Genomic DNA, 26,698 nt, shown 5'->3' on the forward strand with positions numbered 1-26,698 from the left:
CAAAATAATTGGTGAAATTAAGTTAATTGTACCACAATTGTGGTTACCTTAAAATATTTGTGATAAGTTATTGAACCTCATATATATAGACTCATCTTAGCTCAAGCATGCAAATACTATGTCAGCTTCAGATATTTAAGAATCCCAGCTTTTTCTCTGCTAGGCTGTTTTCCTGGACACAATAAGCCAGCAAATTAACCTCTGATTTCTTTTGTACACTGTAGCTATTACAACTCAAACTTTAGACATTGTCAAATTGGGGTGAAGACGGAAACGACGATTCACAGGTGACATCACTTTCAGTGCAGGATTGTCAAAAGCAAAATTTCATGCTGAGCCAATCTGTTGCCAACCTTGTGCTGTGAAAGGCACAACCTTCTCACATGCTTCTCTATTAACACAGAACATAGGAAGTTGCCTTAAAAGGTAAAGGTAAAGGACCCCGGACAGTTAAGTCCAGTCGCAGACGACTCTTGGGTTGTGGTGCTCATCTCGCTTTACAGGCCAAGGGAGCCGACGTTTGTCTGCAGACAGTTTTTCCGGGTCATGTGGTCAGCATGACTAAGCCGCTTCTGGCGCAACAAAACACCGAAACCAGAGCAGCACACGGAAGTGCCGTTTACCTTCCCGCCGGAGCGGTACCTATTTATCTTTTATATATATATATATATAAATTTTTTATTAAAGCTTCAGAAGTTTTTTATAACAACAAAACAGAACAATACAATAGCACAGACAAACAGAAAATAAAAAACAAGTATAATTTCGACCCTTATTTTCTTATAACTTACTTCCCCGACTTCCTCATACCTCCCCTTTCTGTATTCCAATTTCTAATTTATTATTCAGCAAATCCTTCCCTTGTTTTTCACTTAATTTTTGACCTTTCTTTTCTTTTTTACTTATCCATTACCTATTTATCTACTTGCACTTTTACGTGCTTTCGAACTGCTAGCTTGGCAGGAGCTGGGACCGAGCAATGGGAGCTCACCCCTTCGTGGGGATTCGAACCACCAACCTTCTGATTAGCAAGCCCAAGAGGCTCAGTGGTTTAGACCACAGCGCCACCCACATCCCATAGGAAGTTGCCTTATAACAAGTCAAACCACTGGTCTGCCTAGTTCAGTATTGTGGCTGCTGACTACCGGTGACTCTCCAAGGTTTCTGGGAAGATTCTTTCTCAGCCCAGCCTTGGGGACACTAGGAATTTAACTTGGGACCTCTTCCACACAAAGCATACCACTGAGCTAAAGCCATTCCCCTGTAAATTTATATAAACAAAAACTTTGCAATTAGAGAGATAAGAGGGGGGAGGGAATTATTAATATTACAGACACAAGGCCTCTTTTTATTGTGCATTCCAGATGATTTGTGCTCATAATGCTGTAGGAACTGTGACACATGATGCTGCTTTCAAACTTTTGCAGCACTGCTTCATTTCCAATTAGCACACATCCTATTGAAATCCCATACCCTTTTTCTTTTTTACCACAAATGTCCTGCTTCATTTCTGTCCCACTTCTCTTGTTCTATTGCAACTCCCAGCAACAATAATGTGGTAGCGCTGAGGAAGCACCACAGAAACAACTGAAGCAGAATGAAGCCACCACTCGTGCACAATTATAGTGTCCATAACATGTTGGACCACATACCCACAACACCAACCTGGAGGTGCCCCAAACAAATGATACACAGCGCAGAATGGAAAGTACCAGATAAATGAGATCCGTGCTCATTTTGATAGTGACCAGCTGCATGAGCAGAGATCAGTGGCGTAGCGTGGGGGGTGCAGGGGGGGCCGGCCGCACCAGGCGCAACATCTGGGGTTAGGGCAAATCCACGGGTTAGGGGGCGCAAATCCACAGGTTAGGGGGCGCAAATTACTTGCCTTGCCCCGGGTGCTGACAACCCACGCTACGCCGCTGGCAGAGATGCATTATGATGGGGGTCTGCCAATACACATTTTGAATATACAAAAAATAAAAACAGACAAAGCCATGTGGGACAGCAATGTACATATTTATAGCTGTTTCCCAGTGTTCCTTTGAAACAAGAACATTATAATGGTACCTTGTTTTCAAACGAAAGCCATGATTCTGGACATCCTCCCGGAACAGAAGGGGCTGTAGGAGCAACTGTTGCATTGATTGAACTGTTGTGTCTTTCACATATGAAAGGATTGGGGTGGCCACAGTTTATATCATTCCAAAGGCCTAAACAAGAAAGAATAAGTGATCTGCCATAAAAGTTAAACCGTGCATTGCATTTCGGAATACCGTTCACCCTGTACAAATAAGATGCCTTATTATTTTTCCTGGAAATTTCATGTGCACGATGTGTTGCCACAAAAAAAAAAAAATGTCGGCAATCGGCAGACTACCCACCTGTCCTTCTGTAAATGACCACACAGTTTTCATCGTTGTTTGCAAAGTTGGGTTCATGCGGTGCCCAGGCTAAATACTGCACGGGGGTTCCGTCCATCCAGCTTAAAGACAAATTATTCGGTTATCTTCATTTGTTTTCAACATGGCTTAAGGTGCAAGGGAAATTCAAGGGTAATCTTTAGGGAGCGGGGAACCAATAGCAGCTTCGCAATAATGACTGCAGCTTAAAAATCCAAGCTGTGGCTCTGAGAGCTGAACTAGATACAAAGGAAAAACACTGTGTTTGATGAAGATTCCTTGTCAAAGAAATATAAAGCAGGATTACGAAGTCCTGTGAAGGATGCTCAGGGGTTGGTGTGGATGTGAATCCCTCCTCTGCCTGCAACCTCTTCCCTATCTGCTTCCATCATAATTTGTATTTCAGTTCCACTAAGCAGCCCAAATATGACCTGGTTTGGAGTTTGAGGGCTGGGTGTCATCAGGATGTGAATTCCATGTTAATTTCCTTTAGTCTGCCCATGAGTCAGCTTCACTGGATCAGTGGTGGACTTTGGGCTTTAATATTTCAGCGGTGCCTTGTGCAACCCCAAAATTCACCCCCCCTTCCATTGTTCATCATTTTTGCTGCACCCCCTGCAGCACCCTCTCGGCTTTGCACCCAGTACAAGTGAATGGATCATGCTCCCCTAAATCTGCCTCTGGCTGGAACTAGAACCTTAATTCTAGTATTCTAAAAAGAGAGGGAGAAGGACTTCCCTCTACTTTTTTTCTACATCATTTTATAAACCTTGATCTTGCACCCCCTCAATTCCATGCCCTTTTCAAAACTAGAAAGCCCTGCATGTTATACAGTGGTACCTCGGGTTACATATGCTTCAGGTTACATACACTTCAGGTTACAGACTCCACTAACCCAGAAATAGTGCTTCAGGTTAAGAACTTTGCTTCAGGATGAGAACAGAAATCGTGCTCTGGTGGCGCAGCAGGAGACCCCATTAGCTAAAGTGGTGCTTCAGGTTAAGAACAGTTTCAGGTTAAGAAGGGACCTCCAGAACAAATTAAGTACTTAACCCGAGGTACCACTGTATCTGTGTTTGCACCATACATTTAAAGCACATTCAAAGCATATAACCCTAAACGCAAAACTTTCAGTTTACCACTTACACAGCTACCCTTCCCAGGATGGGGAAGAAGGTTACTTTAAATTTATACAGCATACACATTATATACATCCCCACTAAGTTGCTGCAGCCTTTTTCCAGCTCTGCAATATGTGTGCACACGCGCAGAGAAGTTACAGAATATACTGTATTGGGCTTGATTCTCTATATAGTACTACAATGGTACCTCGGGTTAAGTACTTAATTCGTTCCGGAGGTCTGTTCTTAACCTGAAACTGTTCTTAACCTGAAGCACCACTTTAGCTAATGGGGCCTCCTGCTGCCGCTGCACCGCCAGAGCACGATTTCTGTTCTCATCCTGAAGCAAAGTTCTTAACCTGAGGTACTATTTCTGGGTTAGCGGAGTCTGTAACCTGAAGTGTCTGTAACCTGAGGTACCACTGTAAGCATATTTATCTAGTGTTAATAAATTGAGTCACATAATAAGCGCCAATGTTTTCTGTTTACTTACCTGACGTCTTTATCAAGGCTCAGTTTTAAGCCAATGTAGTAAGCGTTGGTCCAGTCGTTTTTTGAGATCTAAAGCATGAAGATGAAAATGCTATGTCTGAGGCAAACATTAAGTTTTTATACAACAAATGGCCATTGTAAATGTAATCCCTTCAAAAACACATCGAGAATAACTAAAGTCCCTAGCTACCCAGGTAACTGGGCCTTCTGAAACTTATTTAAAACCCTGAAAAGAAAAGAAATTTGTTATTCCAGGTCTCCTTCTATTGGACTGAACCCTGTGGAGGCCTCTAGGCACTCAAAACCTCGGGGGGGGGGGGCTTGTAAAATACCTCCTAATATGTTTTTGATTTTTAGAGAGAAATCAAGCAAGCATCTTCACTGTTCTCTTCTCAATGCTTGCTAAAAACATTCTTGTTTAGACAAGCCTACCCAAATACATAGAAAGCTTAGGGAATTTTAATCTGTTTTAAGTATTTAAACTTTTGTATGTTTGAAAGTACAGTTGTGAATATTTCTTGATTTTACTGTTTTATCTTTCATAAACTGTTTTGAGGTTTCTTACAAATCAAGCGGTGCATGAATCTTACAAAATAAATAAATACATAAATAAAATAAAATAAAGATGTTTAATTTAAATGGCAAATTGCTGTTACTCGGGGATAACAACATGAAAGGGAACAAAAGGTATGCCGAATTTCTAAAGCCAAATTTCTAGAGCAAGTGTTTCACGAAATGAAATTTCTGAAAAGGCATAGTCTTTTATAACAAAGAATGCTTACTACTCTGAAGTATTTATTTGAGGAAATAATAAACTAGCGCCTTACATATTTTGTTAAGAATCTTCTTTCAGTGTAGCTTTCAATGACTGCAAGATCTCCAAAGTTCTTCTTGCAAAACTCACGTCCTGTTTCCATAGGAGCAGTGTAAGTGCTGAAATAATACTGCTTGTCTCCATTGATGAGCCATCCATCACTGCTATATTGAAATTCTGCGAGAGAGGTGGTATGGATTAGGGGGCGTGCATCGCTAACCACCCCTACCTGGGTCACTTCCTGCATCAGATCTGGGCTTTGAATAAACTTCTTAAAGCAATAGGGCACAGTAGGGTAGAGCAACGAAGGGGTGTGTAAAAATTATCTGAGTAGGTTAGATCCATAGATGCCCCATCGCGTCTAGTTTTGGACTCTGAGCAACTGATGTGGGAGAAGCTGTGCTTGATAACCTTATTCCTGAAGTGCAGCTCTCAAAGAAATTGGAAACCTCCATCTGCTTGGGTGGAAATGGCAACACTCACTTAGCTTCAATCCCTAGTTATTGACATGACATGATTTCTTCAAAGGAAGCAATGCAAACTTACTTGGTAGAGGTGGTTCTGTTGGTTCAGGCTTTGGTTCTTCTCCTGGGGGAGGAAATGTGATCCACACATGCATTATGCTATTAAAACCAATAATTAAGCAATGCCTTGGGGTGATCAAGGCAGTAGGAGCCCCTGTGCTGCTGGAGTTTGGTGAAGAGGAAGTTCAACAATATCTTTTTAAAAAAAATATATTCTTAGTTTTTAATTTAACTATTTGTACACATATTCCATTTGTTCTTCAAAACATGTTATCTTATTCACAAATGCAAACCAAAATAAATCAGTATTTCTTCACGTGTGAGTTCCCTCCACCTCCTTGCGACTCCTTACTTCTTCCTTATCTTTTAACTGTGTTTTTCCCCCTTAGTTCACTTCTCTTACATAAAGTATACATTATCTATCTATTATTTACCTTGCAAAATTTAGTCAAAACACATCAAAGATTTTGTTTGAGAACAATGTTTTCCCAAGTACTCTTTGAAGCAGTCCCACTCCTTTTTAAACCTTTGGTTTGGTTGATTCCTGATCACCTCTGTCATTTTTTGCTAATTCCAAATATTCGCACAATTTAATTTGCCGTTCTTCCTTCGTTGGTGTCCTATCCCCCTTCCAATTTTTAGCAACCAGCATTCTCGCTGCTGTTGTAGCATATAATAACACCCTCCTCTTATCAATTGAGATATCAATTTTCAGAACGCTCAGAAGAAAGGCTTACGGTTTTTCCACAAATGTTTGTCTGAACATTTTTTTAAAATTCATCATAGACAATACCCCCCCCCCCTTTTAAAATTTTATCACAACCACACCACATATGGTACATTGTTCCTTCCACTTGCTTATACCCCCAGCATACATTTGTATTTGTTTTGTATATTTTGGCCAATTGGGAAGTTCAACAATATCATCCAGTATGTTGAACTGGGGGTTAGGATTGCTCTGCCCAATTCCCACATTATTTCCAAGTGGTATTTTAATATTATTAAGTTGAATTTGGATTTCTGTGTCACTCATATTTCAAAAGGATCTCATTTTGTAACAAAAATAATAATAGAATGACTCTTCACAATGGATTTTGAATTTGACAAATGGTGCCAAAGAAAAAATGGCATAACTTTTTTGTATAAAAAAATTGAAGTTCACAGCGATCCCTGTGAAGGTGGCTACATAATATGTTCAGGCAGAGTTTGATAGATTGCATACAATAACTGAAAATGTGAAAACTGGTGATCATATTCTAAGGTAGTGGTCAAACTATTGGGTTTTATTCTTTTGCAACTTTTTTTAGCACATCCGCTTACACTTAATTCCTCCCTAATGCATTCACCTTCCTCTAGTTTGGAACAGTGGTCTAAGGTTGTGGTTCGAGGACCCGACCCCCGCAATGTGGAAAGAATACACACGGACACGTGATATAAGGTTAATGGGCAAGGAAAGGCCACAACTTTATTGATTACAGCAGTGAAAAAGGTATTGGCTTAGGCATTGGATTTGAACAAGTGGGTTTATTCACCAGTAGGTGGAGCCTGTTGATGCCGATCCAACTATAGGCTCACCCCTAATGTCACCGAGGGTCGTGCCATGGCCTCCCGCCAAGCAGGCATCGGACAGAATACACGACCGCCAGATTCCTTTAACGGAATACCCCTAAAAATTGAAGGCATAGGCGATGGCCACACCTAGCTCTTTGACACAGCACAACACATTATTCCAATGCCTAACCGCCACCCGAGCCGCAAGGCTCGCCGCCAATACCCTCACGGCTGTAACCAATCCCGGATGCTATTAATGACGCTATCTAACCAAATGTCGTTCCCCAGGTCTGATAAATGCACCCCGTCATTCCGATATAAGGCGTGCTCGCCAATACGGATACGGTCATGATAAATGATTCGGCCATACATGAAGTGCACCCAACGGGCCACTGCCCGATTTACGAGTTTCCTAGCGAGAGGACGAAGAATGAGGCCGGGCGAAGGCTGTCGCCGCAGCAAAAGGCTGCTGAACACGCCCCCCCTCAGGCACCTGGTTGGATGCCTGCTGAGGGGCGTGGGCACCAGCCAGGTGAGGTGAAGGCAGGGGGCTAACGCGCCCTGCTAGGGGCGGAGCTCGGGCTCCCGCCCACAACCACTCCCCTCTCTTGCAGGGAGGAGAATCTATGCTTCAAGGTGGTCTGTTTATTGAGATTTGTTTGAAAGGTAGGTTGGATGGCATTTGCTATTTCATGAGCATTTATTTGTTGGTTAAGGTTGCATCAAAGCAACCTTAACCAACGGAAGCAGAAAGCAAGTCATCTTGCTAGAGCTAAAATGGAAGTCTGCGAAAGTTGATAGAATTTCAATCAAAATTTTGAATTTAGAGTTTGGCTTCTAACTCCGAAATTCAAGAGGATTCCAACAAAAGGGGGAAAGAAACTTTTGACTAGCTCAGCTGAGCAGGATTACCACCAGATATGCAACATGACCAATACCTTTTTTATATAAAGGATTTCAGTACAATTAGGGCATTCCTTGGAGAAAAATTATCCAAAGGTTATTCACTAGCAATGTAACCAATATTTCTTTTGTCTCTGATCAATCAAGACTCAGGGCTGATTCCACTCGCTTTGCTGCCGACTGTATTTCAACTCTGCTGACGCCTGGTATGAAGTATTTATGGCAGCTTTCACACCATAAACAGCCACAGATTTATTATTGTCCACATCTTTGAGATGTGTATGTGTGTGTGTTGAATTAATCAGAATGCTGATTTGTTTTTAAAACATTTTTAGTATTTATTTATTTTTAAATACCGTAGTATCACAAGCAATCTTCTGGTGACGTTACAGCTTAATAAGGCAAGAAATCTTACCTTTTTTAATCTGACAAATCCAGTTGTACAAGTCCTCACAGTGTATATCATTCCAGCGCATCCGATAATTTGCATTCAACTCTCCACAGTGCTCAATTTCATTGTAGTTATTGGGCTCTCCATACTCCCAGTTTGTATATCCAAGCTGAGGAGATATAAGTTCGTTACATTGCTTGTCTGGAAATAAGGTGGTTTCATTTTAATGAAGGGTGCCTTCACACAGCAGGTTATTGCATACTCAGCACTGATCAGGCATGCAAATTCTTTCGCAGTGTCCACACTGCATTGTCCTCATCAAAATGCCATCTACAGCCTAGGACTCTCGTACCTATGGGACCACCTCTCCTAGTATGCCCCACAGAGGACCTTACAGTCTGCAAATAATAACATCTTGAAGGTCCCGGGCCTCAAGGAGATTAGACTGGCCTCGACCAGGGCCAAGGACTTTTCAGCCGTGGCCCCAGCCTGGTGGAACACTCTGTCACAAGAGACCAGGGCCCTGAGGGATCTGACATCTTCCCGCAGGGCCTTTGGTCAGGGTTCAGTTTGACTCCCCTTTCCCCCATAAGAACTTGCATGAAAGTGGCCTCCCAACTTTTCGCACAAGCTCATATAAGTTCAGCACAAACAGCAGGGCCTGGTGAGCATTGAAAGTCTAGGATGATTCTAGGATGTATTTTAATTGATTGCTTGATTTTATCTTGATGTGTTACATAATTGATGTTAGCTGCTCTGAGCCTGGTTTTGGCTGGGGAGGGTGGGGTATAAATTTATTTATTTATTTATTTATTTATTTATTTATTTGTTGTTGTTGTTGTTGTTGTTGTTGTTGTTGTTGTTGTTGTTGTTATCTCCCCCCATTTTAATATGTATTTACAGTGCAGGGGGTTACACAACAGATGGAAATGTTAAATCCAGATGAAGTAGGAAATTAATATGGGATGGCATTTTGTACAGATGATGCAATGTAAACGCTGTGCAGAACCTGCACAACATAAGCAGCACTAAATCTGCAATAAAGTGCCATGTAAAAATGCCATTATTATTATTATTATTATTATTATTATTATTATTACCCCACCCATCTGGCTGAGTGGCCCCAGCTCTCTGGGCATCTTCCAACACATAAAAACACAATAAAACATCAAACAATAAAAACTTTCTGATAAAGGGCTGCCTTCAGATGTCTTCTAAAAGTTGTATAGTTGTTTATCTCCTTGGCTGGATTTATACTCACTCTTTAAGCATTCTAGAATGATGTTTTTGATATCATTCTAAAACATAAATACATCCTACTCTTCCTTTTCTACAAGGTCTACCCACTTATTTCACACGGGGAGAACTCTCAGCGTCCTCTGGTGTATCAACTTAATAATGCATTGTTGATGTCTTAAAATAACATTGTATGATTATCATAGTTATCCTTAAAAACCACAAGTATAGACGAGTCCCTTGACATCTAATGGCAGGGCGTTCTACAGGGCGGGTGCCACTACCAATAAGGCCCTCTGCCTAGTTCCCTGTAACTCCTTGCAAACTTCTCCTAATGGAACTGCCAGAAGGCCCTTGGAGCTGTATCTCAGTGTCCGCGCTGGTGGGGGGTGGAGACACTCCTTTGGGCATTTAGCATTTTGCAGTATTTGGTTTCAAAACTTTATTTTTAGCATAATTTTCAGGCTCTGTATGTTCATTTGCTTCTCTTGGTTTTTGGCACGTAAGTAGTAAAATTGGAACCACAATATTTTAAAAACAGTGCAAGTCACTCACTGGAGAGCCATCGCTCCACGAAAATCCTTCAGTTGGACTTTGTAAATTTAAGCCTAGCCAGAAATGTGAAGAGCTGAATCCTTGGTCCCTAAGATATCACACAAACATAAGGAGACTTGGGTAAATAGACATGTTGCTTTATGAAATCACTTTTAAACTAACCCAACTATGTTAGCTTGTAATTGTAATGCTTAGTTTCCAACTAAGCTTCTTGGCTTGTCTTTGAAATAAGATTCACTTTATGCAGCTCAGTATTCCGCCTCAAAGACCATCTGCTTATTACGACATATGTTATTTGTCACAGAGTGTGTTGTTTGCTATTTTTCCAATAGTCAAGTCGTCTACTGGTCTTATTTCTGTCAGATCAATACATTTCCCATCTGAGGCAGAACCACAAATATTTCCCCTTGCCTGCTCTCTGCCCAAATCGAGGTGCATAATGCCCAAGATGAGTCACGTTGTTTAGGCACCTTGATGCAGAAAATCCCACAAACACAAATCTCCCCTCCTTGACTAAAATCTACAGTTATAGTTACATTGAATAACTAACAATTCACCCAATGGCACCCAAAATCAGCTGATTGGAAGGACTTCCCTCATTTGTGGATTCACACAAAACGGTACTGCACAAGAGACTAAATGGCCATTTCCATCTTCTTATATGTAACATCCACACCATGGATGCACTCTTCTGCCTCTTTAATAGTCATGGCTTCCCCGCAAAGAATCCTGGGAACAGTAGTTTACTCCCCACAGGACTACAACCATCAGCATCCTTAGCAAACTGCATTTCCCAGGATTCTTTGGGAGGGAAAGCCACAACTGTTGAAGTGGTACAAGAGTGCTTAAAATGTGGGTGTGAAATAACTATGATAACATGGATAAATCAATTTACTCACGACAAATAGCGCTGCAGTGAACGTTCCTCTTGTGAGCTACTAATGGAGGCCAGCTCACCTCCCATGGCTCTACAAAAACTCTGAGAATCCGCCCACGATTTTTTATCATCACTCCTCATGAAAGCCTAATGATGATATATTATTTTACAGTTAGGCACAATAATATCTGCACATGACAAAAGTAAGAAACATTGCTTCATAATAAGGGAAGTTATAAATTATGTTCATTATAGCAAAATAAATCTAATATAATTTAGATATTTTCAGTTCAGCTCAGCCAGTGCTTTTCTTCTAGAAAAAAATGGTGATGGAACTGTGTACCCTTGAGTACCCTCAGAAAAAGAACCACTGAGTTCAGCTAACACATTGTTATCATCATCTCTCTTAAACCAAGTCAGATGATTGGTTCACCTAGCCTATTATTATCTATTCCAGCTGGCTGCTGCTTTCCAAGACCTCAGACAAGTCTCTAACCCTTTTTCAACAGAGAGGCTGGGGATGGAAGCTAGAACCTTGTGCATGCAGGACAGATGCTCTATCATCAAGTTATCTATGGTACTTCAGCTATATCTGGAGTGAGAAAGGAGGACCACCTGTGTTACTGAGCTAGTCCAAACTTCACTTGCAATTTCTCAGGTATTTCCCCTCCAAATTGTATCCAAGCTTTTGCGCTATACGTTCTTTAATAGCCCCGTGGCAAAGTTGCCAGACACAACCTTTCGTTAGGGAAACTACAGGTGCTGTGTATATCCGTAAATGAACACAATTGTTACAAAATGGCAATAAGCCTTCAGTGACCTCTTTCCTAAGTGCTGTATCTCTGGACTCTCCCACTGCTTGGAAAAGTGGGAAGAACATAAGGATGAGGGAACACAACATGTTTTTAACAAACGTTTCCTGTGCTAACTACAAAGACAAATAGATGTAAACAAACGGCAGCACATACCGTATTTGGTAAGATTCATTAAAAAAAAAACTTGCAATTGAATGTCATACTTTGAAGCACAAGTTCCTACTGTCACTTGGACTCCAGCCGTCAGCGCATCTGGGGGCAGCAGTTGTCGTTGGTATCGGCGGAGGAGTCACTCCATCAGCAAAGCGCTTGCAGAGGAATTTTGCCTTTGTCTCACATTTCAGAAGATCCCATAAGCCACCTGTGATTCCAGTCCTCATGGCAACACAGCCTGCTTTTCTCCCTTCGTGGGACATGAAGAGAGACACACAGGGCCATGTAATTGACACAAAAAAGGAAAGGGGAAAACACATCCACTGCCAATTAGCAACTTAACCCCTAGATTTGTTTTAGCATAAAATCTCAAGGGTTGAAAAAAAAACAACCAAATTGTACAATCAACACAGCTTTTTTTCTTGAGATCTGTGCTGGAGGGGTTGCTCAGAGGTGCTCAGCTGTGGAGATCCTGGTTTGGTGGCTCCAGTTGTGGGACCCTGCCTTTTAAGAGATTTGGCAGGCCTCATTCCTAGCAATCTTTGAGAAGTGTTTGATGTATATTGAGGGTCTTGTGTGAGCCTCTTGGATTTCAGTTTAATGCAGTTTCATTGTTTTATTTTGATAGATTAAATATAGAATTATTATTATTATTATTACTGCTGTTATTCATTATTACTATTGTCATTAGCCACAATTCATGAGCCGATCCCAGGGTAGGCTACAACTATTTAAAATTCAGAATTTGTAATGCTGTAATTTTAAATATAGTTGTAAGCTACTTCCTAGAGAAAAAATTCTCAAAGAACAGGGAATAAATTTATGAAAAAAATAAATTCCTTTTGTTCTATACTGCAACAAAGCTGAGGTTTAAGCAAGGGGCTTTCAAAAGTAATACATTTTCAGATCTAACCAGGTCTGCAAAAACTTAACAAAGCAACTTACTTATACCTTGAGCAAGCAGAATGGAAAGTTTAAATGGGGCAAGGTAAGTGCCAAAGAACAAATATATTTATTTGTTCTTATGTCTGTGAGCAGTTCTGTCTACAAAACAGACAGAACATTCTGTGTAATAAGGAGAGTAGTCAGAATTTTGCCTTTCTGCGGAAAATCCAGGCATTTCACAGTATCTCTATAGAATAGGTCTACAAACCTGGCATTTCAACATTCCAGTGGGTATATTCGACAGTTTCCCCACTGGCCCACAGGAATGTTCCTCTTTCTTGTATGTCAGAAAGACCAATCCAGAAATATTGTTCTGGCCTGAGCCCAATCAGACTAGTAAAATACGCTTGTTCGTATCTGCAGAAAAGGAATAAAAGGCAAAAGTAGCATTTCATGTCTATGAAATGTTTTGTAACAAAACCCCTGCAAATGTAGCCATGAAGTAGCATGGGCTTGTATATCCATCTACTGTACAAATAAACGTGTTGGCTCCACTGAGATGGCACATTCATCCCTATGGGAATAAAATAATGTCTTTTTCAGGAAGGAAATATTACAACACCCAAGAAGGTGCAAGGGACCAGAGGAGGATGTTCAATGTTCAAACACTGCAGAATTAATGTTCAGAAATAAATCTTGATCCTGGGGGCATGTTCTGCCCTAAGCCTCCATATGCTAACCGTCTAAGCCTACAGGGCTTGGATCCTAAATTTCCATTTGTGAATTGAAGATTTCAGATTTATGGAATGGGCCTTTCCCACATATCCTTTCCCTTTGAAGCCCTCCAACCCATACCCCTTAAAAATGTTCTCCTGGGGGTTAGAGAACAGAACCGAAGATGTTGTGGGGGCAGGGGTCCTATGGAAGAGGGAATGGGCAGAAATTACAAGAATGGAGGAGCAATTTTAAATAATAATAATAATAATTTATTATTTGTACCCCACCCATCTGGCCAGGTTTCCCCAATCTAAGGTATGGATTCTCCAAGTTTGAAATTAAATGTTCAAGTTGTATACCAATGACTTCCTAAGTAAAACATAACACTATCACTTCGAGTGGATGCAGTTAAACACGCCTAAATTCCATGCTCCCACCTTCCTAACCCTTCCCTGGCATGTTCCCGCCTACCCTTCTCTTCCTGGCCTTAACAATAGCCAAGGTTTATGCTGCTACTGCTCTAAACTGTGGTTAATAGACACCACAACTACCATTTTTTATCTGTGATATAGCAGGGTGAGCAACCTCTGGCCTGTGGGCTAGATACAGCTCTCTGGACCCCTTCCTGCCCATACAGCCCTCCTGGTCCCCTCCCATCCATCAGTTTTTCAGAGGAGAGTAGCCGAGAGGGAAAAGAGCTGTGGAGTTGTGCAAAGGGTACAATTGCAGCTCCTTCCTCTGCAAGAAGGTCTTGCTTCAAGAAGACCAGAGCACGGAGAAAATATTTCAGCAGAGACAGGTGTTCCCTGCAAATACGCCAAAAAGTCATCCATGAATTTTTCAGTTGCGTGCATGCATACGATTTTTACAATGCAATTGCGTTTTGAAGTTTTCTTTTTTCTTTTCAAAAGCCCTAAGACTTGCAGTTGAGCTTGCATTTATGCTATGTACATATTTTTGCTGGGATTACAGTGGTGCCTCGCAAGACAAAATTAATTCGTTCCGTGAGTTTTGTCGTCTTGCGATTTTTTTCGTCTTGTGAAGCACGGTTTCGGGAAAGTTTTGGAAAAGCTTCAAAAATCACCAAAGTCTTCAAAAACCTCAAAAAAGGCTACCACACGGCGTGCTATGAGTTGCTCCTCGAAGTCAAGTCGCAACTGTATTAACGGTGTTAAGAAAAAGGAAACAAACTTGCAAGACATTTCCGTCTTGCGAAGCAAGCCCATAGGGAAAATCGTCTTGCGAAGCAACTCAAAAAACCAAAAACCCTTTCGTCTTGCGAGTTTTTTGTCTTGCGAGGCATTCGTCTTGCGAGGTACCACTGTACTGAATTATTTTTGACTTTTGCATATTCTGGACAGAAAAGGGGCAATGCAGTGCTTTTGCATTTTATAACCTATTAAAAAATGACGTAAAAGACGGAATGTGCAACTTGAGTGAAATTACTAATAAATCAATGCCTCTGTTTCCATGAGAAATAGCTTTGTTGCATAATATTGAGGTATGGTGTATGAATCTGGCTCCTCCCATTTTTATGTCTAGTCCCACCCACTATCGGCATGTAGCCACTGGCAGCTTTCCAACAAAATTATGTGGTCGTCCACCTGAAAGAGGTTTTTCATCCTGCCTTAAATAGAAGACGTTTTAGGGAAGAAAGAATCCTGAGTTTTCTGCATGATGGCACCAGGCCTTACCTTAACAAAAATGTCATATTTTCACTTCAGACAACTATTATTATTATTATTTTAAACAAAATAATTACCTGTCTGCAACAGAAGCTAAATGAGCATTGTCCTTTATACATGTTTGATTTGCTTCTGCAAATGTTGAATATACATTTCCAATCATGTAGCAGTATAAACCGTGTCTTTTCCAGCCCTGTTTGGAAGGAAGAATAATGTACTTTACAGACAGCCTGTGAGGTCAAGTGTGCATATTATAACCTTTTAAAAACTCTGTTGAAGACTGATGAAGGTTGAGTAAGACACAAAAACAGAATGAAAGGAACAAAAACTGGGTGAGTGCAGAAAGTAATACAGATAAAATACTTCCTTAAATGAAATAGGATATTAGGAATGTTTAATCAGTAAAAAGGCGCTTTCCTGTAGGGATATCCGTTTCATTAAGAGTCTATTGTTTTATAGGGATATTAAACCAATTTGACTTATTATTGCATTTGCTCTGCTCCCTTGTGCAATTATGTTTGTTTGTTTTTTCACTTTCTAAGCATGAATTCTGTTGAAATGATTTTTTGGTGGATCTGACAATTGTCTACTGTTGATGTTGGAAGATGGTCAGTTCCAGCTAATCAAGACTTTATTTTCCCAGATTAAGGGTTCATCCAGACTGCCTTCTGTACAGCATTTCTAGGCACACATCTGGGATTTCCTGGTCTGTGCCTGAGAGGGTTTTGGTTTTTTGCCCCACCACTTTCCCCGGGAAAGCCCATGTTCTACCCCTGAATCAGAGCAAATAGCAACCGGGTTGAGAACTTGATTTTATTTAATTATGCCAAGCGAATAACAACTGTTTATTCCTGTCTTTTACTATTTCCCTTCCAATAAAATAGCTGAGAGAAAAAACTCTGCACAAGAGTGAAAAAGACCAAAAAAGGAGGGGGAAAGGTTAGGATCCTGACAAATGCCTGGCGCATAAAACAAGTTTACAAAATACCACTAATTCAATCTGCATTTTCCTAAATTAATGCTTCCATGGCCAAAATACAAAACTTACAGTGAGATGATTGGTTTAATTCCACCACATCGATAGAGATGGTTTTGTTGGTTTTTTTTTTTTTAAAAAGAAGGCTTACAGTTACAAAGCAAGTAAGATAAAATGGCACATAAAGACACATAACTAAAGACACATAACTAAAAAAAAGGGGGGGTATCAGGCAGATAACATCAAGACGGTTAAAGGTCTCAGATTCCAAAAACTTCAGCCAAACAACCTCCACCGTAGACCAAACATTAAAAGCCCGGATGAATAAAACCATTTTTACCCCTGACAAATATCCGTAAGGCTAGAGGCCAGGAATATGGACCTGAGCAAGCCTCAGACAGGAGGATGTTGTGCAGGTTTGTTGCATGTTTGTTGTGATATGCTTTTTAAAAGATAAGCTGGTCACTTGCTATGGTTCTGCAGAGCATAGTGGAGGTGGTTGGAAGAGAACCTGAAGAGAAGGGGGAGCCTGGGGGATTTTTTCAAATGAATAACCACAATGTACAGTAGCTACAAAGGGACACGGGTGGCACTGTGGGTTAAACCACAGAGCCTAGGACTTGCCGATCAGAAGGTCGGCGATTCGAATCCCCGCGACAGGGTGAGCTCCCGTTGCTCGGTCCCTGCTCCTACCAACCTAGCAGTTCAAAAGCACGTCAAAGTGCAAGTAGAGAAATAGGTACCGCTCCGGCGGGAAGGTAAACCGCATTTCTGTGTGCTGCTCTGGTTCGCCAGAAGCGGCTTAGTCATGCTGGCCACATGACCCGAAAGCTGTACGCCGGCTCCCTTGGCCAATAATGCGAGATGAGCGCCGCAACCCCAAAGTCGGTCACGACTGGACTAATGGTCAGGGGTCCCTTTACCTTTTTACAGTAGCTACAAGGTTTCCAGAATAACTAGTTATTAAGAGCAGTGACTGGTGGCAACAGCAGATGACCACCCCAGTGTTAGGTAAGCAACCTGCAGAGGACACAGGAACGAGGTTTTATCCCTTGTTGCATTGTAGGTGCTGCTCATTGAATGTGAGCACAACAGTGGGCCAAAGAGCCACTGGGAATTCTGTATTGATCTACTTACTTTCTGGCAGCCTTCTTCGACTACATCTGCATCTCCCGGAGTTTCTTTTAGTGGTTTGCTTTTGCAAATGTATCCATGTTTCACATCGCAAGGTTGATCTGCCCAGAACCCTTGCTGCATTGGACAAAAGGAGTTTCTTGGATAAGATTTGTGACATATTTAGACAGGAATATACTTGGTATAGTAGAAGCACATTGAATGAGCCATCTGCTTCACTTTACCTTTCCTTTCATAACCACACAGTCTTCTTGTCTGTTGTTAGCATGTGTTGGCTCTCCACGCAGCCAGTTGGTGTATGTTACAGGAGTCCCATCCGTCCATTCAAAGTACATTTGAACCTTGCGGTCATTCAGCCCAATCCACAATTCATCAGATGAGCCTAACAGGATGAGCATAGGCAAAAATGACACTCCGTTGGATGCAGATGAGCAAGGGGAAATGTAAGTAAATGCAGTACATGTGAAAAGGATCTAGGAGTCTTGGTTGACCACAAACTTGACATGAGCCAACAGTGTGACGCGGCAGCTAAAAAAGCCAATGCAATTCTGGGCTGCATCAATAGGAGTATAGCATCTAGATCAAGGGCAGTAATAGTGCCACTGTATTCTGCTCTGGTCAGACCTCACCTGGAGTACTGTGTCCAGTTCTGGGCACCACAGTTCAAGAAGGACACTGACAAACTGGAACGTGTCCAGAGGAGGGCAACCAAAATGGTCAAAGGCCTGGAAACGATGCCTTATGAGGAACGGCTAAGGGAGCTGGGCATGTTTAGCCTGGAGAAGAGGAGGTTAAGGGGTGATATGATAGCCATGTTCAAATATATAAAAGGATGTCATATAGAGGAGGGAGAAAGGTTGTTTTCTGCTGCTCCATAGAAGCGGACACGGAGCAATGGATCCAAACTACAAGAAAGAAGATTCCACCTAAACATTAGGAAGAACTTCCTGACAGTAAGAGCTGCTCGACAGTGGAATTTGCTGCCAAGGAGTGTGGTGGAGTCTCCTTCTTTGGAGGTCTTTAAGCAGAGGCTTGACAACCATATGTCAGGAGTGCTCTGATGGTGTTTCCTGCTTGGCAGGGGGTTGGACTCGATGGCCCTTGTGGTCTATTCCAACTCTATGATTCTAATTTCTGTGCAGAATGTCTAAGGTCCAGGCACTTTGCTATTGAAGCAGCACCACGTCAGCCACTGCATACCTAAGAAGAACTATTTTCTCCAAGGCCAACCTGCTGGCAATAAATGTTACTCTGGTATTCAATAATGGGATCTCAGTTTCCTCTACCCACACATGAATTAAAATCTGCTCATTATTTTTAGCTTGCTGTTCTGAACTATTTCCTGTAAACTACTCCAGCTCTCCCCAGTGTGGTGTAGTGGTTAAGAGCAGTAGTCTCGTAATCTGGGAAACCAGGTTCGAGTCTCCGCTCCTCCACATGCAGCTGCTGGGTGACCTTGGGCTAGTCACACTTCTCTGAAGTCTCTCAGCCCCACTCACCTCACAGAGTGTTTGTTGTGGGGGAGGAAGGGAAAGGAGAATGTTAGCCGCTTTGAGACTCCTTAAAGGGAGTGAAAGGCGGGATATCAAATCCAAACTCTTCTTCTTCTTCTTCCCCAAAAAGGAAAAGGTTTCTTTAATAGTGAAAAGGGACATTACGCCTCTTCTTTAATTAACCAAAGTGGGGGGATGAAAAAATTAAATGTCCTTTAAGCCAGCTTTCACTAACTTGATGTGCTGGCTGGGGCTGATGGGCATTGGGAAAGCAAGCAAACTGAGAAGAAATGCAATTTGGATTTGGTAATTACCGTATTACTGTTCTTATCCTTTGAATTATTTGTTCTCTTTGGACCAAGCTTCCTATGAACATCCCATGGGATGTGAAGCAGAGCCTCTCTTACAGACTTTAACATCTGGGCATGTTAAGTACATAAGCACATAAGAGCAGATCATTTCAGTTCAGTATCCTGTTCCCCACAGTGGCCAAATCATATACCTCTGGAAAGCCCACAAACAGGGCATAACAGCAATACATCCCATTTGCCACAATGGTCCTGTAGTAGCTTGACTATCCCATGTCATTTCCAGCAATTGGTACTCAGTAGCACACTACTTCTTGTACTCAGAGACATATGCCTGACCAAGATCACTTAGATCTTCAAGGATTTGTGCTTGGATTGGAATCCAATGGAACTGGGCAAGAATTGCTTTGTGTGGCCAGAAGTGCCAGCAACGAAAGCAGAATCTGCGTTCTGAGCCAGTGCAGCTCTCAAATAAATTTTGAAGAACAGCTGCACATAAAATTGTAGCGTTGAAAGGGACCTTAGGGTTACATGCAGGTGACCCGTATGGGGAATCGAACCCACGACCTTGGCCTTATCAGCACCACGCTGTAACCAACTGAGCTAACTTTAGGGACAATAAACATAAAGTGTTTGCTGTATCTCAGACCTATTATTGATAGTACTTTAGTGTGGTGGCATCGTTCTTTAACTCTAAAATCTGCCTTGGGCTAGTGCATAAATCAGAATATAGATTTCAAAAGCAGTAGCAGTGGCGTAGAGACTGAGTAAAAAGTAAAAAGTAAAAAAAGTAAAAAGTAGAGTAAAAAGTTGAGGCATCACCTTGCCAACAAAGGTCCGTACAGTAAAAGCTATGGTTTTCCCAGTAGTGATGTATGGCAGTGAAAGCTGGACCATAAAGAAGGCTGATCGCCAAAGAATTGATGCTTTTGAATTATGGTGCTGAAGGAGACTCTTGAGAGTCCCATGGACTGCAAGAAGATCAAGCCTATCCATTCTTAAGGAAATCAGCCCTGAGTGCTCACTGGAAGGACAGATCCTAAAGCTGAGGCTCCAATACTTTGGCCACCTCATGAGAAGAGAAGACTCCCTGGGAAAGACCCTGATGTTGGGAAAGATTGAGGGCACAAGGAGAAGGGGACGAGAGAGGATGAGATGGTTGGATAGTGTTCTCGAAGCTACCAGCATGAGTCTGACCAAACTGCGGGAGGCAGTGGAAGACAGGAGTGCCTAGCGTGCTCTGGTCCAGGGGGTCACGAAGAGTCGGACATGACTAAACGACTAAACAACAACAACAACAAGCAGTGGCGTACAGCCATTGGACTAGGGGAACTAGGCTAGTCCCCTAAATGTTCCCCTGGCACCTCTCCCCCAAAGCCCAGCTTAGGTAGAGGGTGTGAGCCTTCAATGGGTCCAAGAGCCCTCCTGCCACCTTCCCAAAGCCCAGGAAGCATCTGCCCAACTTAAGGAAGGAGGCACGATGCTCACGGGCATGACATCAGCACACACACACACCAATCACCCTTGCAAGCTGGTGTCTCTGGCCCTAACTGTTCCCCTATGAAAAATTTCACTACACGCCACTGAGCAGTAGCAACAAGGAAAGGGAAATTATAAGGGGGGGGGGGAGACAATGCTCTGGGACATGAGAATTTGCACAGAGGGATGAAGGGTCACTGAATGGGCTGGATGAGAGACAAGCAGAGACCGCTGATTTCCTGCAATGATCTCTCACCTTCTCTGTGCAAATATCCATGCATACCCATAGACAGAGGAGCAGATATGAAGAGGGAAACGATGGAACTGGTAGGAATCTTCCACTCATGGGCCCTAGCACATCAGTCATAGGCTGGATGGATTGTTCTTCAATGATAGTTTCCCAATATATTTTTTTTAAAGGCTGCATGCAGCAATATTCACTTGTCACCATATATTTTTAAAGAACCAGCAGCAAGTTAATAGCTAAAAGTGTGTTCATGGAGTTTCTTGTCCTTAACTGTAAGAGATGTCACCACTGAGGCTGAATCCTGAACCCGAGCCCAAACATAACAGGTGTTTCCTTTCCACTGACCTGAATCACTAAGAACAAGATGGTGCTGCCAAGATGTGTACACAGGACTTCCTCTGACTAATTCAACATTCAAGCAGAATGTAGAACACTGTTTGGTTTTTCTGGCACCCACTGTCATTATAACCTCTGCTTCATGACAGAGATATTGCTTTTAAATGAGATTTTCCATTGCTCCTGGTCCTGCATTCCTGACACTTACATAATGTCCCCCCCCCCCCGTTTGTTCCCGCAACAAGGTCTTCTCCCTCGTTTTCCCACTACAGCACATCTGCATTACGCTGCAAGACACAGGATCCAGCCAGCTAGCGCAGAAAGCTATGGCAGAATCCTCAAAACATCACCTCTCACTGAAACAACTTTCTAGACTGGTTCTTTGAACGGCTTAGTTGCCGAACAAATCAGCTCCTGAGCGCCACAAACCCAGAAGTAAGCGTTCCGGTTTGCGAATGTTTTTTTGAAGCCGAAAGTCTGCCGCGGCTTCCGCTTGAGTGCGTCTTGGTTTCTGAATGGTTTCAGAAGTCGAACGGACTCCTGGAATGGATTAAGTTCGAGAACCAAGGTACCACTGTACATACAGTATTGACTAGTATCTATGTACTTCTTAAAAATCCCAAAGGTCTGTATCGAAATAATCCCAATTCTGCAGCAAGAAAAGATGTACTTTGTGATGTACACAAATTTTAAATTTTGTATTCTGTTTTGTTCTGTTATTATACCCACGAAGAATGCTAACAAGTTGTTCAGGGTTTCTGATGTCCCACCACTGAGCATGATATCTTATTCAGCAACCCCTTCTAGCAAGCTATCTTATTCCAGGTCAGACTGCTGGCCTATCTAGCCCAGTATTATCCTCACTGACCTGTAGCAGCTCTCCTGGATCAAATGAAGTTGTCTTCCTCAGCACCTGCTACCTTTGAATCTGGCACCTTTTTCAAGCAAAGTGTTTTCTCTACAGCTGAGCTAGATAGAAAAGCTTCCTCCTATTGAGTCACACCACTGGTCTATCTGGCTCTGTATTATCTGCATCAGGGGTGAGGAACCTGTGGTTCTCCAGATGTTGCTGGACTACAACAAAGACACTGGACATCTCCATACTTGGAGATGCTGGGATTAAGCCTGGAATGATTCGCATGCAAAGACACAGAGTGATGGCCCTTCACTGCCAAGCCTTCTCTCCCAGCTGTACCGCCTGCTCTGCATTTTCTGCCCTTGAACCAAATCATAGCACTGGCACAGCCCAGTCAAAGCCATTAGTCCAGGGGTTGTCAACCTGGTCCCTACAGCCCACTAGTAGGCGTTTCAGGATTCTAGGTGGGCGGTAGGGGGTTCTATGGCACAAGCTGAATCCTCCTTCCATTGAGCACTGGTGGGCAGTAAGGAAATTTTACCGTCATGAAAGATGCATTAGCGGGCGGTAGGTATAAAAAGGTTGACTACCCCTGTGTTAGTCCTTGGAACCTTCTGAGCCAATGCGTTCTCTTTTTCCCACTGGCTTAGCATTGACATTTCATTAGGTCACTACAGATAATAATAATAATAATAATAATAATAATAATAATAATAATAATAATACCCCGCCCATCCAGGTGGCTCCCAACAGAATATTAAAAACACAATAAAACATCAAACATTAAAAACTTCCCTAAACAGGGCTCCCTTTAGATGTTTTCTAAAAGTCAGGTAGTTTTTTATTGCCTTGACATCAGAAGAGAGCGCATTCCACAGGGCGGGTGCCACCACCGAGAAGGCCCTCTGCCTGGTTCCCTGTTACCTCACTTCTCACAGCGAGGGAACTGCCAGAAGGCCTTCGGTGCTGGTCCTCATTGTCCAGGCTGAACAATGGGTGTGGAGACGTTCCTCCAGACATACTGGGCCGAGGCCATTTAGTGCTTTACATCTATTGTACCTCAAGCAGAACAGCCTCTCCGCAGATGCATCTTAATTCCCACAAGCCTGAGAAATTGCTAGGCTGACACATATGCAATCACAGACAAAACACTAGAGAAGAAAGCTTTACCCAGTTGAAAAATGCTGCGAAATAGCCACTAAAATTCTTGATACCGTTGTAATATTTATTAATCCTAGATGGAATGAAGCAGGTGCCAGTTATGTAAACTGCTGCTGCTACACAAACATGCTAATTGTTAAGATACCACGTGCAAATACTCACTGTACCCAAGCTGGGAAATTGTAAAGCTGTACTCTTCAACATTGTGTATACTCGCCAGATCTCCACCTTCTTTTCTGCATGATGCTAAGGCATCATTCCACAAGGCCGTTGTTCTGTGAATCTTGTAACAGTGGCCTGCATATGATATCCATCCCTCAGGACACTTAATATTCACATTTGTTTCTGGGAAAACAACAGCCACAAACAATGATCAAGTAGGCACCTATGCACACAATGCTGTATAGATTCCACATAATGTTAGGGGCATGCACATCAGAAGGTTGGCAGTTCAAATCCCTGTGACAGGGTGAGCTCCTATTGCTCTGTCCCAGCTTCTGCCAACCTAGCAGTTTGAAAGCACACCAGTGCAAGTAGATAAATAGGTACCACTGTGGCGGGAAGACAAATGGCGTCTCTGTGTGTTCCATCACAGTGTTCCATTGCATAAGAGGTAGTTTAGTCATGCTGGCCATATGACCAAGAAAGCTGTCTGTGGACAAATGCTGCCTTCCTTGGCCTAAAGTGAGACGAGCACCGCACCCCATAGTTGCCTTTGATTGAACTTAACCATCCAGGAGTCATTTACCTTCTTTTACCTTACATACACACACCTTTTCCTCATCACTTAAGCCCCATCTTCCTCCAAAGATTTCCTTTTAGTCCCCAATCCAGCACACACACGATATTGGTGATCTAAGCCTCCTCCACAAGTTTACAAACCATCATAAATTAAGTCTGTTTCTTGCACATGCCCTATTGATAAACAGGTGCATCAGCAGGGAAACTCTGCTAAACAAGCTCCCCACTTTATTTAATAAATATAATGATTGTGTCACTAAAAGGAGCAGGGAAATCTTTTAAATAACGTAGAAATGCATTTAGGAAACACCTGGGCATGTTTGCGTAGAATGCTGAAAGGGAGTGGAAGGAAACTGTGACAACGCTTTGGCTTAGCACACAGGGATATTTATCAGAATGTGCTTTTAAGAGCAAAGTGGTGTTTTCCTGTCTCTCAGTGTCAGCGTCTCTGTTACAAATAATGGAATTTGCTGCCATAGCTGTCTAGGATCTGGATGCTTCCTTCTCACACTGAAATGTAAATACAATGCTTTAAATTCCAACTTCTGATGCTGAAGACATACACATTCTTACATTTCAGGTGGGCTCTACCATAAGGGGGCCCAGAATTGTCTCGTCAACAGCAGACTTCTTCAAAACAAAATATTTTGCATTCTGTTTTCCTCTCATGTTCTCTTTGGATAATACAGCAATAAATAAACCTGAAGCCATGGGCCAGTTCATAAAGAAGACTTTGAGCATGCAGAAGCCTTTGGCTGCCAGCACAGGGAAGGAGGCACTACTGAAGAAGGAGGATGGATTATTGAAAGTGGAAGCAGCTGCTACTGCTGAAAGGGCAGAAGAAGGTTCTTCATGGATGGCTGCAGGAGCTGTCAAAGTTTTAGCTGAGATGCTTGCACATACTAGGGATGCTGACTGTGTAGACGCCTGTGTTAAGCAGCCAATAGACCCTTTTGTAAGAACAGAAAACAATACTATCCTCTTCAAGAACTGGGTGTTTTAAAGACTCCTCTTCGTAGAGCTTTTTGAAAGAACTCCAAAATGTGAAGCTTTCCCTTTTTTCATCAGCCTACTGCCACTGTGGGTGGCGCTGTGGGTTAAACTGATCAGAAGGTCGGCAGTTCGAATCCCCGCGGCAGGGTGAGCTCCCGTTACTCGGTCCCTGCTCCTGCCAACCTAGCAGTTCAAAAGCACATCAAAGTGCAAGTAGATAAATAGGTACCACTCCAGTGGGAAGGTAAACGGCATTTCTGTGTGCTGCTCTGGTTCTCCAGGAGCGGCTTAGTCATGCTGGCCACATGACCAGGAAGCTGTACGCCAGCTCCCTCGGCCAATAAAGTGAGATGAGCACCGCAACCCCAGAGTTGGCCATGACTGGACATAATGGTCAGAGGTCCCTTTACCTTTTTACTGCCAACTTCTTAAGTACACACTGTTGTATATTCATCAACCTACCTGAAGAAATAGTGATGGAGTTCAGACTGGAATTCTCTTTTTTACAAATGTAACCAAGTTTCTGACTGCATTCTAGAGTTTCCCATTTGCCATTTTTACTGGGATTAAATGTTCCACAGGTTTTCCCAGGCTCTGGAGAAGGACTCCCTTTAAGAAACGGGCACAAATAAGAAGGATATTCACTTTACAGAGTTCAAGGTCTTGGCTACAAAATTCCAATGTAGCCAACGAGCGTGTAAGAGGCGTTTTCTACATAAAGTCAGCTCAGTAATCAGATCAGCACATTGAAGTGATCCAGGCTGCAATTTTGCTCATGGCAAAAGTGCTCAGTTCAGTGTTTCGCCTCAAGATTTCAGGCCTTCAACCTATATTTGTAATGAACATATGAATGATTTCTCACAAGTCATCATGGCCAATGATAGAGATGATGGTATGTATCATACATACATATGTTCATATCTGGAAAGCAATAGCATATTGGACCCAAGAACACATGTTTTGGAAATCTAAACAAAAATTTCAGGATGAGAAGATGAAATGGGGCATCATGAACTGCATTCTTAGTGGGGAAGGGACATTTGAAATTGTGTGGTTTTTTGCTGTTGTTGTTGTTCTCTACTGCAAAAAAAGAAGAAAAACTAACAGAAAATTGAAAAGATGAATGCATTTAGAATATATAAACACCCAAACAACAGTGGTTACCTGGTGCCCAGTTTAGGTATCTGAAAGGATGGCCACCACTCCATTGCCATCCACTGTTGGAGTCCAAACTGTTAAGACCAAACCAGAGTTCAGTAGTCAAAGTGGAAGTTAACCCTAAATGAGCATGCAAAACACAGCAAGCCATCAGTCTCAGGAATGCGGACTCCACAACAGGCAGTAGTAATTACAGGTAAGTGGGTAAGGATGAGCATCAAAGTTGCAGAGCGGAGGAGAATTTCAACAATCAAAAACTTATTTTACCACTGCAGCGTTAAGAAGGGAGAAGCACCATCTGCCAATAGTTTCCTTTGTGGGCACAACAACCCCTTACTGAATTTGGTAAGTCTACCTCTAGACCTGCCTTTCATGCTTACGACAAGAAGAACCAGACAAGATGGAGCCAAGTTCTACCAGGCTGAAGTTTAAGCCTTGCAGAAAATAAGCATTTGCAATCAGTCTCATGCACTCACTCTCCTGGATCGTGGTTATCAAATACATGAAGTAAGATTTAAAATGTGCAAAGTGCTTTTGGCTCACCACTAAGTCTCCATAACCTGTTCCTACATATCTGGTGTCAAGAAGTGTGCCTCCCGCAGCAGAGGGTATGAAACATTGGCTGTTTGGACTGGGGCATCCGTTTTCAGAGATTAGGCAATAAATTTGATCACTTCACATTGAAATTGAAAATG

The 26,698-nt window shown here is 42.3% G+C and overlaps 1 protein-coding gene across 1 annotated transcript in view; it reads right to left on the reverse strand.

Annotated features, from left to right (window-relative positions):
- LOC114607521 (macrophage mannose receptor 1-like) overlaps window positions 1–26,698 on the reverse strand; it is a 52,591-nt gene that overhangs the window by 14,851 nt on the left and 11,042 nt on the right. Inside the window, exons 5-20 of the mRNA XM_028750808.2 lie at window positions 26,010–26,123; window positions 25,308–25,454; window positions 23,274–23,456; window positions 17,456–17,613; window positions 17,235–17,348; window positions 15,199–15,314; window positions 12,988–13,136; window positions 11,885–12,084; window positions 10,889–11,013; window positions 9,990–10,077; window positions 8,223–8,367; window positions 5,376–5,417; window positions 4,843–5,006; window positions 4,017–4,084; window positions 2,385–2,485; window positions 2,071–2,213 (exon numbers count right to left, since the gene is read on the reverse strand). Coding sequence (XP_028606641.2) covers window positions 2,071–2,213; window positions 2,385–2,485; window positions 4,017–4,084; window positions 4,843–5,006; window positions 5,376–5,417; window positions 8,223–8,367; window positions 9,990–10,077; window positions 10,889–11,013; window positions 11,885–12,084; window positions 12,988–13,136; window positions 15,199–15,314; window positions 17,235–17,348; window positions 17,456–17,613; window positions 23,274–23,456; window positions 25,308–25,454; window positions 26,010–26,123 — 2,057 coding nt within the window. The remainder of the gene's footprint in view (window positions 1–2,070; window positions 2,214–2,384; window positions 2,486–4,016; window positions 4,085–4,842; window positions 5,007–5,375; window positions 5,418–8,222; window positions 8,368–9,989; window positions 10,078–10,888; window positions 11,014–11,884; window positions 12,085–12,987; window positions 13,137–15,198; window positions 15,315–17,234; window positions 17,349–17,455; window positions 17,614–23,273; window positions 23,457–25,307; window positions 25,455–26,009; window positions 26,124–26,698) is intronic.

Source organism: Podarcis muralis, chromosome 12 (assembly GCF_964188315.1).
Source record: "Podarcis muralis chromosome 12, rPodMur119.hap1.1, whole genome shotgun sequence".
NCBI classification, from domain to species: domain Eukaryota; kingdom Metazoa; phylum Chordata; class Lepidosauria; order Squamata; family Lacertidae; genus Podarcis; species Podarcis muralis.